This window comes from Tetranychus urticae, chromosome 1, assembly GCF_039701765.1.
Source record: "Tetranychus urticae isolate SD_2017Ah chromosome 1, NJAU_TeUrti_SD_1.0, whole genome shotgun sequence".
In the NCBI taxonomy this organism is placed as follows: domain Eukaryota; kingdom Metazoa; phylum Arthropoda; class Arachnida; order Trombidiformes; family Tetranychidae; genus Tetranychus; species Tetranychus urticae.
Window position 1 is genome coordinate 13,423,799 of NC_142958.1, and position 17,716 is coordinate 13,441,514.

At 31.8% G+C, this 17,716-nt stretch overlaps 3 protein-coding genes across 5 annotated transcripts; 2 read left to right on the forward strand and 1 right to left on the reverse strand.

The window, feature by feature from the left end:
• Nucleotides 1–344: 344 nt before the first annotated feature.
• Nucleotides 345–2,370, forward strand: LOC107361191 (ADP-dependent glucokinase). Its single transcript, XM_015927949.3, has one exon. The coding sequence runs from the start codon at nt 749–751 to the stop codon at nt 2,291–2,293; it is 1,545 nt and encodes a 514-aa protein (XP_015783435.2). The 5' UTR covers nt 345–748; the 3' UTR covers nt 2,294–2,370.
• Nucleotides 2,371–3,161: 791 nt separating this feature from the next.
• Nucleotides 3,162–5,081, forward strand: LOC107361113 (trimeric intracellular cation channel type 1B.1). The gene is made up of 4 exons (XM_015927861.3): nt 3,162–4,151; nt 4,289–4,376; nt 4,517–4,749; nt 4,816–5,081. Exons 1-4 carry the CDS (start codon nt 3,689–3,691, stop codon nt 4,884–4,886), a joined length of 855 nt encoding a protein of 284 aa, XP_015783347.1. The 5' UTR covers nt 3,162–3,688; the 3' UTR covers nt 4,887–5,081.
• Nucleotides 5,082–11,495: 6,414 nt separating this feature from the next.
• LOC107361112 (protein SCAI) lies at nt 11,496–17,102 on the reverse strand. Of its 3 annotated transcripts, none has more exons than XM_089266254.1 (11): nt 16,881–17,102; nt 16,701–16,766; nt 16,291–16,618; nt 15,532–15,627; nt 15,377–15,463; nt 15,048–15,243; nt 14,879–14,977; nt 14,357–14,518; nt 13,949–14,258; nt 13,337–13,860; nt 11,496–13,263 (listed from the first exon to the last, which is right to left on the reverse strand). In XM_089266254.1, exons 3-11 carry the CDS (start codon nt 16,491–16,493, stop codon nt 13,117–13,119), a joined length of 1,824 nt encoding a protein of 607 aa, XP_089122380.1. In that variant the 5' UTR covers nt 16,494–16,618; nt 16,701–16,766; nt 16,881–17,102; the 3' UTR covers nt 11,496–13,116. The 3 variants fall into 3 exon arrangements, with proteins under 3 accessions (XP_089122380.1, XP_089122379.1, XP_015783346.1); XM_089266253.1 differs by having other exon boundaries at nt 16,971–17,098; XM_015927860.3 differs by having other exon boundaries at nt 16,291–16,766.
• Between the last annotated feature and the right edge of the window lie 614 nt (nt 17,103–17,716).

Genomic DNA, 17,716 nt, shown 5'->3' on the forward strand with positions numbered 1-17,716 from the left:
ATACAACTAACGGCCTTTCACCTCATCTTCCAATGCCCCTACCTGGAGCCTCAACGTGACAATCTAAAAGAAATAGCCAAAATTAAAAGAACTACATTCCGAGAACTACTCCTAAAACACCCAAATACAGTCAAAAACTTTCTACATGAAATATATGAAATAATAAGCAACACAAATAGACTCAACTGAAAATCCATGTAACCCCCTTAATAATGCGTAGACAACGCCCCAATCCCCACTCTCTAATCCAATTCTATGTATTATATATAAAAATGTAACATTTTAAACCAGCCGCAAATAAGGCTGGTTGCTTGTATGCACCAAAGCCAACCCAGTAAACAACACAACAGAAAACAGAAAATCCTGGTTCTTAATGTTGTTTTAATCTTTGATAATTCTTTCTCAATTGTTATCATTGATTATTCATTGATTAAAGTTTTTGATCAATTTATTATCACTCGATGGATGTGATTGCATTTGAAATCTAAAACTGCCATCTTTTAACAGCGTATCCAACAAATTAAAAAATCTACTCAATTCAGTTTTTATTTTTCATTACAACTTGTTACAACTTGTATTTATGTTATTATCAACGTAATCAACCTTGGTAATTATCAATGAAACTGTGATAAATGGTATTTCATTTTCTCGATCTACCATCAATTAAACTGTGTCTACGAAGAGATTGTTTTAATTTCAGCTTGATTGGAACCGGAAACTTTTTCCACTTTTTTACCATCAATTGATAATGACATGTGAAAGTAAACTTGAGAAAGATACTCCACCTGGCAAAACATCTAGACCGGAGTTAGATGATCAATCAAAACGATTATCTTCGACAGTTTTAGCCATATTATTGTCGATATTGGTTCTTGCTGCTGCTTACTATATTCAATATATACGATCGTATAAACCTATCGAAAAACGATTGGAGGATACATTGAATAGTTTATTGAAAATTGAAAGAGATGCTCAAGTTAATGTTGATGCAAAGATTGCCATTGGTTATGGCGCCTGCCTTGATTATATCGTCCCTTCTCGATGTTTAATTTTAAATAAGCGTAACCCACCAACCAAAGCTTACCATCATGTTTCAGTTGATGATGACAATGAGCTTCTTGAAGTATTTGCCTATTATTTCAATCATGGTGCAGCTGCTGAACGATACATTAATAATAAAACCTTGTTTGGAGAGCTTGTATCCATTAGCGAAACTTGTGATATTACTCGAACGGTTGGAGGTAATGCGCCTATTATGGCCTCTCGATTGATAAAAGAAGGCATCAAAAATATTTTATTGGGAGCTCAAATGTCCCCGAAATTGAGAAAATATCTAGACTCAGACATAACCATAGCTGGACCACAAACTGAGACTGACGATGTTCATCTGTTAATTGAATACCCAACTGGAGAGAATTGGTTAGATATTTATTCAGCTCCGAGAGCAAATCGTTTTATTGTACATAATGATGACAACAATCCATTACTCAAATCGTTGGAAATATTCCACCGGCAGATGACTGTCTTCAAACCTGATTTATTTATTATTGGGGGACTACAAATGATGGAAGGTTATCCTGGAAATGGAGAAAAAAAGCGTTCTCGATTGGAAAAAGTTAACCAATTTATTAAAGAAAATTTTGTTTACGATAATCATGGTGATGACCATGGAAAAAAGACCAAAATACATTTTGAGATGGCTTCTTATTCCGATGAAGCTATTCTTCGTGATATTATCGAGCTAATTCTACCTTATGTAGATTCTTTGGGGATGAATGAGCAAGAATTACCCAACCTTTATCAAATGTTAACTTATGGAAATTTAACCTTAGTTTCTGACCCATATCCTCGAGTTGCCATGGTTTTAGACCAAATGAGAGATATTTATGAAGCCATGAACTCTTACACAAATGGTCGTATTAGTCGCATTCATGTTCATACTTTAGCTTTTCAAGCTATACTAACCCAAGCTAATTCTGGATGGAAACATACCGCTGCAGCAGCTGCTAAAGCAGCTCTAACGTCTCATCGACATACTTGTGGATCTCATGAGATTGATGCAGCAAAAGCCAGATTAATTATGGATGAATCCTTTTCTACAACTCGAAGCTCTAAGCAGAAAATTAAGCGAATCTTATTTAACTCTAACGTTCCAGTTGCCTGTTGGTCCGAGACCATCGCCGGTCAACAGATACAAATATGTGTAGCTCCAGTACTTGTTTGCACCTCTGTCCTACAAACTGGTGGAGGTGGTGACAATGTTTCCGCTGCTGGTCTAGTTCTTCAAATATAATTCCAATCCATATTGAATACAAATTAATCGATATTTATTATGAAACAATTTTTCATTAAAATCTCACATTCACCTGACTTTCCTGATTAAATGAAATTGTTTTGATTTCCATTGTGCAACTTATCCAAAGATAGTCCTAAGATAGTGCAGAATAATTAAGCATTGAGAGAAGAAACGATAATGAAAACATGCAGATGATGAAAAAGCACAAGTAAATGAATAATTTCATAATGCTGACAATTTTAAGATTTGATGATCAAAAAACGTCTAGAAGCGAAATCTCATGTGATTCTCAAATTTTCTCGAAGTTATAAGTATTAATAGTATTTTGCTTATCTAATATTCATTTTTTGAAATAGTGCATGATCAAAAAGTGGCTAGGCTTAATTCAAATAATGACAAATCTAAAATCTTAAAACGTGTAACATGATCAACACGAAATCAAGGTCAGCAATTCATCACAAAGAAGAAATTAAAATGCAAACTAAAATAATAATCTGAATTATATGACTGTTTGCCAAATCTGATCATCTGCTCTGTCAAAATAAAAATATGAACATTAAATATTAATTGTTGGATAACATTGAAAGTACACAATATTTCACCGTGAAATTACTTTAACAAAATCACTAACTTCGATTAACTGTTGAAAAATATTGTTGAATAGTATAATTAGTTGAAATTAATCCGATATTTTCCGCAGCTAATAAACAAAAATTGTCAAATTGAACATTTAAAATCATAAAATTAAAATGAACTTTTTCATTGAATGCAATTGATAAAAAGCTATTTCTCGTAAATATTATGTGAAAATAGCAAACATGCTAATTGCACGACACATTACTGTATTTTGATTTGCGAAACTCATTTCATTTGTTATGTTGAAATTGTGTTGGCATCAATTTTTATAGTTAGCAGCTATTTACCAAGGTCTCTCCTAATCATGGCTAAAAATATCATCAAATGTATTAAACTACAATCTAAAATGTAGTTAATCTGGTAACAAAAGAAAGCTATTCCATTCTTCATCTCACAATCCTTTTTTATTTCCTAGTCTTTACGAATCAAATAGGAAGATCGGATTCTCAAAAACGCAACTCTCATCTCTCCACATCTTTTATCATCTTTTATTTTCATCCTCATCCACTTCTACTTGCCTCGAATCTTTCTCCCCACCTCTATTCTGTGACCAATCAATTGATCTCGTGAAAATTTTGCTTCTATTATTTTCTGTTTTGTGCTGCTATTTGTTTTTGTTTTCTTTTGATTTCTTATTGAGTGTTTCACTCAATCCTTTGACACAACTGGAATCAGTTTAAATATTATTTTTAGTTTTTAGTTTTTAATTTTTCCTTTTGATCTCTGCAAAGTTAAAATAATAAACTTAGTGTTACAATGGATCCAGAACAGTTTTTGGAAATGGCCAACATGGTTTCAAAGATGAAAATGTTTCCTTATTTTGAGATGGCTCATGCAATTATTAGCTGTCTTTATATACGAGAAGATCTTGGTGCAACGGCTCATCCATTTACCCGTAAACATCCATTCTCGTGTTGGCTATCATCGATGATAAATATTTTTGCTGGCTCTATTTTAGCCAATTTTCTTCTAGGCGAACCAGTAATTGCAGCTTTTAAAAATCCTAATCAAGTTTTACTCGCAACAGTCATTTGGTATCTTATATTTTACTCACCATTTGATGTTATCTACAAAATTTTTAAATTCATGCCTTGCAAGGTTGTGTTAGCAGCTATGAAAGAGGTAATTCGATGCAAAAAGGTTCACGACGGTGTCACTCATGCATCTAAAATCTATCCAAATGGTTATATAATCATGATTTGCATCGGAACAGTCAAAGGTATGTTATCCAAAGGTTACACTTTCCATGAAAAAGTTTAATACATTACATTGATAAATAAGTCTGAAATCTTAAATTGACTCAGATTTTTATTTCTACTTATTCTAATCTATGAACATTTTTTTTCAATCAATCAGGTAATGGTTCTGGATTCATGAAATTGATGGAGAGATTGATGAGAGGTACTTGGACACCGAACGCTTTTGAACTACTTTCTCCTACTTTGTAAGTTTTGAACCGAAATCCTTTAATAGTAAACACTTTTACGATAAATTAAGTACATAAAGGATGTCGTTTTCAAGTGGTTACCAAATCTATTGTCAAGTCAAATTAACTCATACTTTTCTATTTTTCCCTTTATTTAGCCCGACAAAAGCCTCTATCGTGGCTTCAATCATTTTTATAATTGACAAAAAAACAGATTGGATATCTGTTCCGCACGCTCTAGTCTACTTTGGAATTGTGATATTCTTTGTATATTTCAAACTTTCAGCAATGCTTTTAGGAATTCACGATCCATTTATACCTTTCGAAAATTTATTCAGTGCTCTATTCTTTGGAGGGATTTGGGATGCTTTAGCCCATGTTATTTCAAATGGTAAACTATTTGATTAATTTTTACTGAATTTATCCTCATTTATAATTGATTTCTTCCTTTCTTTAGCCAAAAAAAGTGACGATTCTGGACCTAAAGTTGAGATTCCCCGAAGAGAAGAAGCCAAAAAGAAAGAATAATTTGCTTGGCATTACGAACTTATTAATTACGATCAAATTTTAATCATCATATAAATCATCAGTGATCTCAGATTTTTAATCTTCATTCAGACACTTATCTAATTTAATTGCATTATGTATCCTATAAAACTTACAGTACTTACTTAATTTATAAGAACTCTAAAAAATTCTTATTAAATCATTCAAGAAGATAAACAATTTTGACAAATCAAAGTTATTTAATTAGAAGTCGGAGAAATATATTGTCAGCCGCCTCCTCGCGTTAAATCGGTGCTGAAAAAGCCAGAATAAATATGGATGAGTCACTTTCTTCAGTTAAAAATTCAAAGCAGAATATTCAACAATTGTGTTTAACTTCTGTTTGACAAATAATCATTGCGTATCTGGACCTTCGAAATGTGATAAATTTAATTCTTTAATATAAATAAAAATACTTTTTAAGCAATAATTCAATTCAATTTAATTGTTAAGAGTTAAGAGTTATGAATGAAAAGAGTCGAAAGTTAAGAGACATTAGCTTCTAGTTGTTACTAAAAAGATGAAACTTGCACAATTGTTACATTTATGCACAAATTGATACAAACACTGAAAGAGAAATGGGCTGAAACGGGTAAAAGTTAATTTCTCGCAAATTTAGACTCTTTCAGTTTATAGAGGAATAAAAACTGAGTCCGTTTGTGTGCAATAGAAATTTCTCTGATGAATAGTTGTCGAGAAAATCCAGGTCAAAGTTGAAACTTAAATCGCTTTTTACGCAGTTGTTAGACCAAATTTTTTCATGAAACTCATTATGCTTATGTGAAATTTGATGGTCAACTGGAAAATGAACATATTTTAAGAAGTTGCATTCTCTGTTTCCTTTAAAACAGATCAGTTCGATTTTTAGTTAAACCGGTCGCATTCTGTGGCCATAAGAGTTAGAGTGCTGAAACTTATTATTAGTTTATAAAAATGATTATAATACATCATTATGTAATTACTTTTGTCAATTTAGCAACATTTATCATGATTTTAGCCATTGATCTGGAAATTTTGAGCGACGATATTTCGAGAATGGTCGCATCCAAAGTCATCATTGTTTAACAAAACATTAGATTGCATTGTGGGCTATTGCATAGTGAGGACAAATACCAAATTAAATCTTGCTGGCGCTTAAGAAGCGCGAATAAATGCGTTCATTGCAAGTTTGGTTTTCATATTGCATGTAATGCAGTTAAAAAGACACAATTGTAGCATTTATACACAAATTGACACAAACACTGAAAGAGAAATGAGCTGAAGTGGGTAAAATGAATTCCTTGCAAATTTAGACTCTATAAGTTTGTTGAAAAATAAGAACTGAGTCGATTGGTACTATTAAACATTTCATCCGAAGGACAGTATTCGAGAAAATCGAGTTTAAAGTTGAAACTTCGATCGACTTTTGTGCAGTTGTGAGGTCAAATCTTTTCAAGAAACTCATTTTGAAGATGTAACTTTTGATGGTTAACCAGAAAATGAACTCATTTTGAGGAATAACATTTTCTGTTTTCGGTTAAACAGATCAGTTCGATTTTTAGTTAAACCTGTCGCATTCTGTGACCGTAATATTTAGAGAGCTCAAACTTGTTATTGATACATTAAAATGGTTTGCACACATTATGGGTCAAATAGTTTTTCCGATTTATCAATAGTTGTGTTGATTTTGGCCATTGGCCTGAAAAGTTTGAGCCTCGATATTTCACGAATGGCATAACTTAAAAACATCACCCTTTAACCAAACATTAGATTGCATTATGGGCTATAATTTGCAGAGATATTAAATTATTCAAGATATTACGAAAAAAGTTATAGCATTGTATAAGAGTTATTTAAACAACTGCCACAAGCAGTTATGAGATTTAAAACACGAGGGCGGAGCCCGAGTGAATTTTATCTCATAACTGCGAGGGGCAGTTGTTTAAAAAATTTACATAACGATGTCCATAGAAAGAAGCCGAAGAGAGAGAAATGAAAGAGAATGAAGATGAAGCGAGATAAGGTGAAGAAAGATAGAGAAGATAGAGAGTGAAAAGAGAAAGAAAGAGAAGAGAAAGAGAAGAGAAAGAGATGGAAGAACAAGAAAGAGAAGAGAAAGAGATGGAAGAACAAGAAAAAGAAAAGAAAGCGAGAGAAGACCAAAACAATGCATATTAACTGTGCGATTAAACAGTGTCTGTTAAATGTGCCACATTATTTAGTTTAACCATTGCTGATAAGTTGATTTATCAACCACTGAGTTATGTAATTTATGTTATCATATTTGAAACTTGCTTTATGAAGTTTATTGGTTATGCAAACACAAATCTTATGTGCTAGAAGAAACTCATCATTATTGAAATAGCTCGAATTCTAGTAGGTATTTATTCATGCTATGTTACAGTTCATAGTGAGATCTAATGTTTAGTCGAAGAATGATGATTGCAAGTGATGCCATTCTCGAAATATCGAGGCTCAAACTTTTCAGGCCAATGGCCAAAATCAACACAACTATTGATAAATCGGAAAAACTATTTAATCCATAATGTGTGCAAACATTTTTAATGCATCAATAACAAGTTTGAGCTCTCTATGACTTGTGATCACGAAATGCGACAGGTTTAGCTAAAATTCGAACTGATCTGTTAATCTGAAAACAGAAAATGCTATTCCTCAAAATTAGTTTTCTTTTTGGTTGATCATAGAAAGTTACATAAGCAAAATGAGTTTCATTAGAAAATCTAGTCACACAACTGTACAAATGGCGATCGAAGTTTAAACTTTGAACTCGATTTTCTGGACAACTGTCGATCGCAAAGTTTTGTAAATCACCTATAAGGAGTCAGTTCTCATTCCTCAACAAACTAACAGAGTTTAAATTTGCAAGGAATTTATTTTTACCCGTTTTTGTTCGTTTTTGCCTGTTTCTTTTTCAGTATTTGTGTCAATTTGTGCACAAATGATACAACTGTGTCTTTTCAACAACATAACATGCAATATGAAAACAAAACTTAAAGTGAACGCATTTATTCGCCACTCTCAAGCAAAAGCAAGATTATATTCGGTATTATCCTTACTATGCAATAGCCCACAATGCAATCTAATGTTTGGTTAAAGAATGATGCTTTTGAGTGATGCCATTCTCGAAATATCGAGGATGTAACTTTTTATTTCAATGGCCAAAATCAACAGAACTGTTGATAAATCGGAAAAACTATTTACATCATGATGTATAATAGTCATTTTTATAAACTAATCATAAGTTTGAGCTTTCTATTTCTTGTGGTCATTGAATGCGACAGGTTTAACTAAAAATCGAACTGATCTGTTTATCTGAAAACAGAAAATGGTATTTCACGAAATAAGTTCATTTTCTGATTAACCATCAAAATTTAAACCTTCTAAATGAGTTTCTTGAAAAAATCTGATCACACAACTGTACAAATGGCGATCGAAGTTTCAACTTTGACCTCAATTTTCTAGAAAACTAATCATCGGATTAATAATTTGATAGTGCTAATGAACTCATTCTGCATTTCTCTACAAATCCATTAAGTCTAAACTCTTAACACAAATTTTTGCGTCTTTGGCATCACTCTTTGCATTTCAATTGTAAGTTTAACCAGAAAATTGGTTTATTTACCAAGAAATGGGTTGAGGTGAGTTTTGTTTGTCAAATAAGTTGTTGCTTACACATTTATCATCCAAAAATCATGACTCAAATGCGTCAGTGAAAAGTTTTAAGATGGAATTAGATTATTAACCATTAAAGAGTTAAATGCGTGAAAGTATGATGCTTTTAAGTGATGCCATTCGGGAAAAATCGAGGCTCAAACTTTTCAGGCCAATGGCCAAAATCAACAAAACTGTTGATAAATCGGAAAAACTATTTAACCCATAATGTGTGCAAACCATTTCGATGCATTAATAACATTTTTGAGCTCTCTAAATATTACGGTCACAGAATGCGACAGGTTTAACTAAAAATCGAACTGATCTGTTTTAACGAAAATAGAAAATATTATTCCTCAAAATGAGTTCACTTTCTGGTTGAGCATCAAGAGTTGCATCTTTAAAATGAGTTACTTGAAAAGATTTGACCTCACAACTGCACAAAAGGCGATCCAAGTTTCAACTTTAAACTCGATTTTCTCGAATACTGTCCTTCGGATGAAATGTTTAATAGTACCAATCGACTCAGTTCTTATTTTTCAACAAATTAACAGAGTCTAAATTTGCAAGGAATTCATTTTACCCGTTTCAGCGCATTTCTCTTTCAGTGCTTGTGTCAATTTGTGTGTAAATGCTACAACTGTGTCTTTTTAACTGCATAACATGCATTATGGAAACAAAACTTGCAATGAACGCATTTATACGCGCTCTTTAAGCGAAAGCAAGATTATATTCGGTATTTATCCTTACTATGCTATAGCCCATAATGCAATCTAATGTTTGGTCAAGAAATGATGACTTTAGATGCAAACATTCTCGAAATATCGTCGCTCTAAATTTCCGAATCGATGGCCAAAATCAAGAGATAGGTTGCTAAATTGGCAAAAGTATTTACATCATGAAGTATAATAGTCATTTTTATAAACTAATAATAATTTTCAGCACTCTAACTCTTATGGTCACAGAATGAGACAGATTTAAATAAAAATCGAACTGATCAGTTCCAAAGGAAAGACAAAATGTAATCTCTCAAAATATGTTCATTTTCCAGTTGACCATCAAAATTCACATAAGCATAATGAGTTTCCTGAAAAAATTTGGTCAAACAACTGCGTAAAAAGCGATTTAAGTTTCAACTTTGACCTGGATTTTCTCGACAACTATTCATCAGAGAAATTTCTATTGCACACAATGGACTCAGTTTCTATTCCTCTATAAACTGAAAGAGTCTAAATTTGCGAGAAATTAACTTTTACCCGTTTCAGCCCATTTCTCTTTCAGTGTTTGTATCAATTTGTGCATAAATGTAACAATTGTGTTGGTTTTGTCTTTTTAGTAACAACCAGAAACTAATGTCTCTTAACTTTCGACTCTTTTCATTCATAACTCTTAACTCTTAACAATTAAATTGAATTGAATTATTGCTTAAAAAGTATTTTTATTTATATTAAAGAATTAAATTGGTGAAAGAATGATGACTTTAGATGGCCACATTCTCGAAATAATCATAATCATAATCATAATTGCAATGGTCAAAATTAAGAGAACTATTGATAAATCAAAAAAATATTCGATCCATGATGTGAGCCGACAGTTTTTATGGACAAATCATAAGTTTCAGCTCTCAGACTCTCCCGATTGCAGAATGGTGTCGATGCAACTGAAAATCGATGTTGATCTCTTTACAGACACGGAAATTGTTATCTCTCAAAATAAATGCATCTGAAGATCTCGATTTTCGGGAAAACCTTCCATCAGAGAAACTTTTAAATCGCACAAATGGACTCAGTTTTCATGTCTTCGTAAACTATCAGAGTTTAAATGTAAAAGAGTCTAAATTTGAAAGAAATTGATTTTTATCCGTTTTGTGTCAATTTGATCATAAATGCGATAATTGTGAGAAATCGTGTCTTACTAGTAAAAACTCACTTCGAGTTCTATCTTGCAAGTTAAATGTTATGTTTTATCGTTGAAATGGCTTAATTATGCAACAAAATATCTTTAACATTTCAGCTAAATTCAGTTCTGTATAAAGATCCTAGATAATATTTCTAATTGCTCTACCATAAAATCCTCAACTTTATAAAAAGTTAGATTGAACTTGAATTAATTGTCTTTGGTACTCTCCATTCGAGGACGTCGTCTTCACATTTATTATTTTATTAGTGATCGCGATTTTTCAATTTTCCTGATAAAGTGTTTTATTCGCTCTGCAGTGAATACAATGGTCTAACTTACTATCCTTACTTAATAATACTTAAATAAAAGCCAGAATACTCTTCACTTTTCTTAGTTTAAACTATAAATAGCCGAACCGAATGATCTTTGCATCATTCACTGAAAATAAATATAAAATTTTTCTATCAATTTCCACTTCGGAAGCTCTTGCAAACTTAGTTTTGAATATCGACTAGGATTCACTAAGAGTTCACCATCAATATATTGCTGATGAACAATGAATAAGAATTGAATTTAGCATAAATCGCGTGAAATAATTGATTGAAAAGTCATTTAGTTTTGATTTTTCTTTATGGACGAAAGCGGATGAAGAAATTGTTTTGATGTAGCTTTTAAAACGATTTGTTACAATTTAGTCTTGATTTTAACTTTTTACATTGACAAAGAGACACAATTTTCATTTCGTGTGTTCTCAGAAATTGACTGGAATCAGATTAAATAAATTCGCATTTTTTTTCTTATAAAACAAAAAAAAACAAGAAAGATGAGAATTAGACATTTGAGAGAAGAAACAAGGTAAATGAAAGATTCTGAAAACAGACAAAAAAGATGCAAAAAGTACGATAAAATAAACAATGAAATAATGTGAATAAGGGATAGTTTTGAGGGTTGGCGATGATGTTGAACAGATTGAATGAAAATAAATTTAAAATGGCTCATTTAGCTGTAAATAGATTGCAAAAAAACGAGAAACATGAGAGCTTGAAGCTGATTTTGAATGCATTTATATTTATATATTATTTATAATTAGAAGTAAAATTGTAATATTGTTATAAACCCAATGACTAGCATTGTCTGTTGATTTACAGTAAACTCTAACTTGATTGTAACCAAACAAAAAATGGCAAAGAGAAATGAAAAAACAAGATTAAATACAATTGAGAGTAACATTGTTTTACAAAATAAGTTAAAGTTTACTGAGTTGATTCCTTTTTGTAAATTCTGATTCTTCTTCTCATCGTCTACATCATTTTGGTGATTAGTCTCATCTTTTCGAGTGTTAATTTATCAAAAAATTATTTACTAGCACAAATGTTTTGTTTGGCATAATAATAATTGACATTAAAGCTACCAAAAATGTGCAAAAATGAAGAGGATAAAAGTAGGGATTGGGTTAGAATGAGTAAAGATGATGATGATGAGGGAAGAGGAGAAAGAAAACTGTGTTTTGTGTGTTTAAAGGATGAAGATGAGAGCAATGATGATGTTAGAGGAGGCTTATGATGGTGAAAAGATGAGACGATGAATGATGATTGTAACAAATAATGCAAATGGCGGTGAGGAGAAGAAGAGAATGAGCCTGACAATTGAAATATGATCAATGATGACATTAAACAAGAAATAAAATGTATACAAGAAAAATGGAGAATCGCAAGATGAAGGTGTTCAAGAATTCACCTGAAATAAAAAAAATAAATCAGTAAAATGTAAAGGTCAAGTGATTTCTTGAGGTGTAGGATGATGCGGTTGTTTGCTTTATTATGTGTGTGTTTGCTGAGTGTGAGTTGTATGATTTGATGTTGTTTGAAGTGACGTTCATTTAACAAATTGTTATCAAGAGATGATGAGGATTGCGTTGAATTACATTGAACATTATCAACCATTTTCCATGTCGGCTTTTGCAGTGAGAAAAAAAGTCCGTCTTTTTGCTGTATTAAGACAATTAAGATTACAGAATTACAATCAAAGAGGTGAAACGGGGAGATGAATGAATGAAAAAAAGGCAATGCCAAAAAAGTAGTTACAGAGAGATTTGATTTTGTTTAGATTATCATAAAACCAAAGGCTAATAACAATTAATAGCAATAATTATCATAATAACAATAATAATTATAATAATTATTTACAATAATAATAATCTTATAATATATATTTATAATTTGTATGTATAATAAAGATTGGTGTTTTGTTGTTTTGTTTTGTGAGTGTATAATTTGGTGACTTTTTTTTGTTGTTTTTGTTTCTTTGTGTTTTTTGACTTTGACTAATGCAGAAATGGTCTTTAGTGAAGAAAATTGGTTCGCATTTTCATGATGAATTTACCCATCGTCATCGGTTCATCATAATTTTCAACATTTTGCACGATAAAACTCAGAAATAGAAAACAATATTAAGTAAAATAGGAGTTGGATCATCTTGATAGATATTGAAAGGCAAAAAAGAAAGGATAATTATATGTGTCTGGATAATAAATTCAACAAAATAGGCAACAAAGTGAATTTGGTAACCAATCACATAAAAAACAATAGAAAAGGTAATAAGACGAGAACCATTTTTTTTAAATTTCAACTTTGCCTCAAGCTAGGGCAAACTTAATTGTTTGTCATTCAGTCTCATCAAGGTCTGCAAACATTGATCTGATGTCTAACGTATTTGACATATCTAAAATGGTTCTACGGAGATTTGGATGGTCATAGAGCTCATTCTCGGGCAATGGAGGGTGGCATTTGGGAAAATAATTTCGTCCTTGCTGTAAAAGTGAAAATAGAGAAAAATATTAATATTGAAAAGTGAAAAAGACGTTTAAAACATTTTAAACTCACCCTAAATAAACGGTGCATTTTCATAACAGAGTAACAAAAAATAAATCTGAGAATGAGTAGACGGAGGAAATCATCACCGTAAAATTGTATATAAACCGGATCAACATTTCGAGATCGAGTTAAAATTCGACCAGCCTCAACATAGAAACGATCAATGTGCGTATGTGCTTTCTCCCATAGCTGAAAAGGTATCTCAATGATGTTGGATATAAAACAAATGGCGGTCAACGGGCTGTGCAAGAATAGTGTAAATAAGGATCCTTTATGGTGTTGCTCATGAAAAGGTGCAGGAGCTTCTTGAGGTGACATGAGAACCAATAAAGGTTGACCAAAAAAGCGAGGAAGGCGGAAGAAAGCAGCGCTATTATCACTGTCCACAATGAGGAAGAAAGGTTTACGAAGAAATGGAAATAAGTCACCGGGGTATAAACAATGGATATTCTTGTAATGAAGATCACGAGATTTACAGGAAAATTCAGAATCTCTTTTGGAATTGGTCACTAAACCACCAACATCATAACCAACTGAAAATGAATGAATACAGTAGTGAAATTAGTAAAACGATAATAACTTAATGAGAATTAAAATGAATAATGAATAAAAGAGACTTACGATCATCAGAATGCTTAGAAGTTGGATATGCACCGTCTGCTGATAAATACAGGAGTAAAACACCGTTACGAGGTAACTCTTTAAAACCAGAGGCCAAAAATACGAATAATTGACTAAAAGTTGGTCTATATAATAGATACTTATGAAGATTTTCACGTTTATGTCCACGAGCATCACCATTCTCAGGAAATGTGGCCATTCTTCCTGGTGCTGGTGATGTATCGTACAGTGGGTTGATGTCTTCCTGAGGTTCCCTCTCAAGAACTTGCAGCATCCTGAACATGTCAAGAGTTAGCTCACTAAACTTGATCTGTTATAAGAGAAAAAAAATATTTTAATCAAAAGTTAGTAAATATAAAGCCATAAATAATTTGTTCATTAATTCATGATTTATTATGGTTAACTTACTTGATCACAAACATTTCCTACAATTAAAATTTCTTGCAGGGTTAACTGTGGAAAGGATGACTGAGAAATGATTTCCTTTGGAGGTGTGTTATGAGGACCCAATCGAGATGATAATACTATTGGCACATTATCAACATCCAATACACTTACTAAATTATCGGACTAAAATTGAAAAAGAAAGAAAGAAAAATTATAATATTATTTAATCAACATAAAAATAAACAATCACGACACCAACAAACATGAAAGTATTTCACAAACAGTGAAAAAGGATTGTGACTTCACTGATGAGATTAATGTTCTTGACCTGATTCGAATAGCATAATGTACATTTTACTGAAATAATCCTCAATTTTTGGTCAATTGATTTAAACTTGCTCTTCTGTCATAATATATTAACACGAGTGGGAAGTAATATTTCGACAAAAAGCAAACTTCAAAAAGAAGAGTTGTAATGTTTGTTAATTTGCCGGTGAAGATCGTGAAATGAATTATCAGATGATAATTATTGCCTCTACTTACATCTAAAAATGATTTAATCTCACTGAGAACAACTGACCATTCTAAGGGATCATCTGGTTCATATGTTGCTGTATAATCGTCAATATGTTTAGCCAATTCCTTTAACAGAAAAATAAACAGCAATTCAATGATTAATGTCAAAAATCACGAGCAAAGTAATCAAACTTACCCGAACGAGTTCCTTTACTAATTTCATCTTTTTGAGCAAAAGACAAACTACAATGAATCTTGCATAGTACCTCAACTTTTTAACCATCAGGTCAGATCTTTCTTCTTTAACAGCTTTAGTATAATAACCACGAGATCGAATGGCCGAATAAAATGAGAAGGCTTCATTAAGATAATTGGTCTCACTCGTCCTTAAACTGTTTGATGATGATAAGGTAAATATAAAATATAAATTAATTTAGATGCATATAAAAACAATCAACTTTCAGATTGTCTAAGTTAAGGATTAGAAAAGTTGAACACTGTAATTGTGATGAAAAATTGACTTACTAATAATGATAATATAATTGTCCTATTTTTGAGGCTACTTCACCGATTTGCCACCTCTTAAGACCATACTTGGCATCTAACACTTGCCTGTCGTTGGAAATAAACAATTAATCAATTCATTCAGTTATCGAGTTGAGTGTGATTGATTTTTTTACCGATGTTGTTGTTGAAATTTCCATAATTTTGTGTAAACATCAAAAGTTCTTCCAAAATAAGGCTGCCATTGTTTATGCCCATACTGAGGGAGATCCCTGTAATTAGAACCATAATTTAAATTAATTAAAATTAAAAAATGAATAGAATTGCATTTATAAATCAATTTCGTATCTTGAACTGAATAAATCTTTGAATGAACATTTTTTGCATCTAATTTGACAACTGTGAGCATTGAAGTTGAAATGTTTTGATATTTAAATAATGATATGAATGGGAGTTCAGATAATGAAACTCAAAGATTCTCAGAGATTTATTGTATTCTCATTAGGTGGAGAAGTGATCTCGAACCCTTTCAATTAAAAGTGGATAGATGATATAATTTATTTCATATTAGCCTGTAAGCTGAAAAAATTAATACAACTAGGAGTTGCTTTGTTATTTATACTAATTATTTCAGTAGATGATTCGATTGATTTGTATCCAATTGGTTAACATAATTGTTGTTTAAAAATATTAAAAAGGAAACATGTAGATTAAAAATTGAGGTTAGAGTTTAAATATGCAAATAAAGGGAAAACAAATGATTTAAGAAATCAATTCAAGATGATTACGTTAAAGCTGATATTTCTACATTTCAATGAAATTCAATAAGTCTTCACTTTCCTCTGGATTAGAGAGGAAGAAGAAGATGAGTTTATCGTCTAATGTACGGAAATGGTATGTTTCAATGTTGGTACATGAAAAAATTGGAAACATACCTCAAACCATTGAAGAGTTGCTTCGATTTTTCCAAAAGATGACAAAATTCGGCTACAATTTTTCTCTCCTGTTCTTCAATTTCACTCATTACTACCATTCTTCTCTGTTGATGGTGGGTTTGGGCAGTTATATCATCCAGAGAACCCCTCGAATCGTAACAATTATCCAACATATTACCAGCTATAAGGTTACTCTTTTGCATTTGGATGGATTTGGGAAGGGTCCTCCGGTGGTGAGGATAAGCGCTTGGATGATCAATTTTGCCGGCTTTTGTTTTGGGTGGCTTACTGGTTTAGCCACCACTCAGTGGATCACCTTAAAATGAAACTAATCCAAATAATGGTTTGTATGTAACAAGAGTAAATAAATCAGAATCACGATGGATATAAATAGGAATTGATTAACACACCAATTCAAGGTATACACAGAGCAGAAGAGAGGAGATTGATGAATAGAAAGGGAGCCAAAGAGTAACCTAAAATGCATACATATGAAAAGAGAAGCAGAAGATAGGAAAAAAAAGATTTAGATTAAATTATATTTACTTGAAATCAGATGTATTAAGGTTTCTATTTGTTTAATATCTTACCCGATTAAAATTATTTTTAGGTTAAATTAGTAAACAGCTAGGAAATTATGTTAAAACTATATTTATACAATAGTCAAAATCGATCCTTACGGTTAATTGTAGATGTTGAGACACACAGAAGACGAAGAAGAAGAAAGGAGGAAAAAAAGGAAAAAGGGAAAGAGGGAAAAGAGAATGAAAGAAAGGTACGAAAGAGACAGAAAAAAGGGTCAAATGTGAACAGTTAAGTATGCAGAGTTGACTGTGGGGTTGAATAGATCCTTGTTTTGATTACAATTTGAATGTTTGTATCACAAAAGAAAAAGTTAACTGATCGTGTTAGCCATAATGAAGCAAGGTGATGATGAAGACGCTGGCATAAGCCGAAAAAAAAGGTTATTCACTAAATAATTTTATTGAAACGGTATCATAAAAAGGATAAGTCTTTCTTCCAATGATTTTTTCCTTTCTTTTCGAGTAAAATTGTCTATCGATCTGAACCAGGAGAGAGAAAGAGAGAGATAAAAGAAAGAGATTTGATTCGACTCTTTAGGAATCCTTTCTTACTTTTTTGCTTCACCTTGTTTAATCCAATGTAAATTACGCAAACTCAAAACTCGAAATGTTCAAAATGTTTACTTGTCTAGTCAATGGATGTCACTGCTAATCGAATCAAAATCTTTTGAGATTCATCGTTTTTTTTCCGACGCTTTTTGGTTGATGTTCATGATGAACAGTGAATCTTTGATATCTTTAAACTATAAAGTAAAAAATATGGTCCAATTGATTGAGAATAGCCAATTTTAAATTAGATTGGCCTGGTTTTAAACGAGCTTTTCTCGGGCGATGATTTAAAA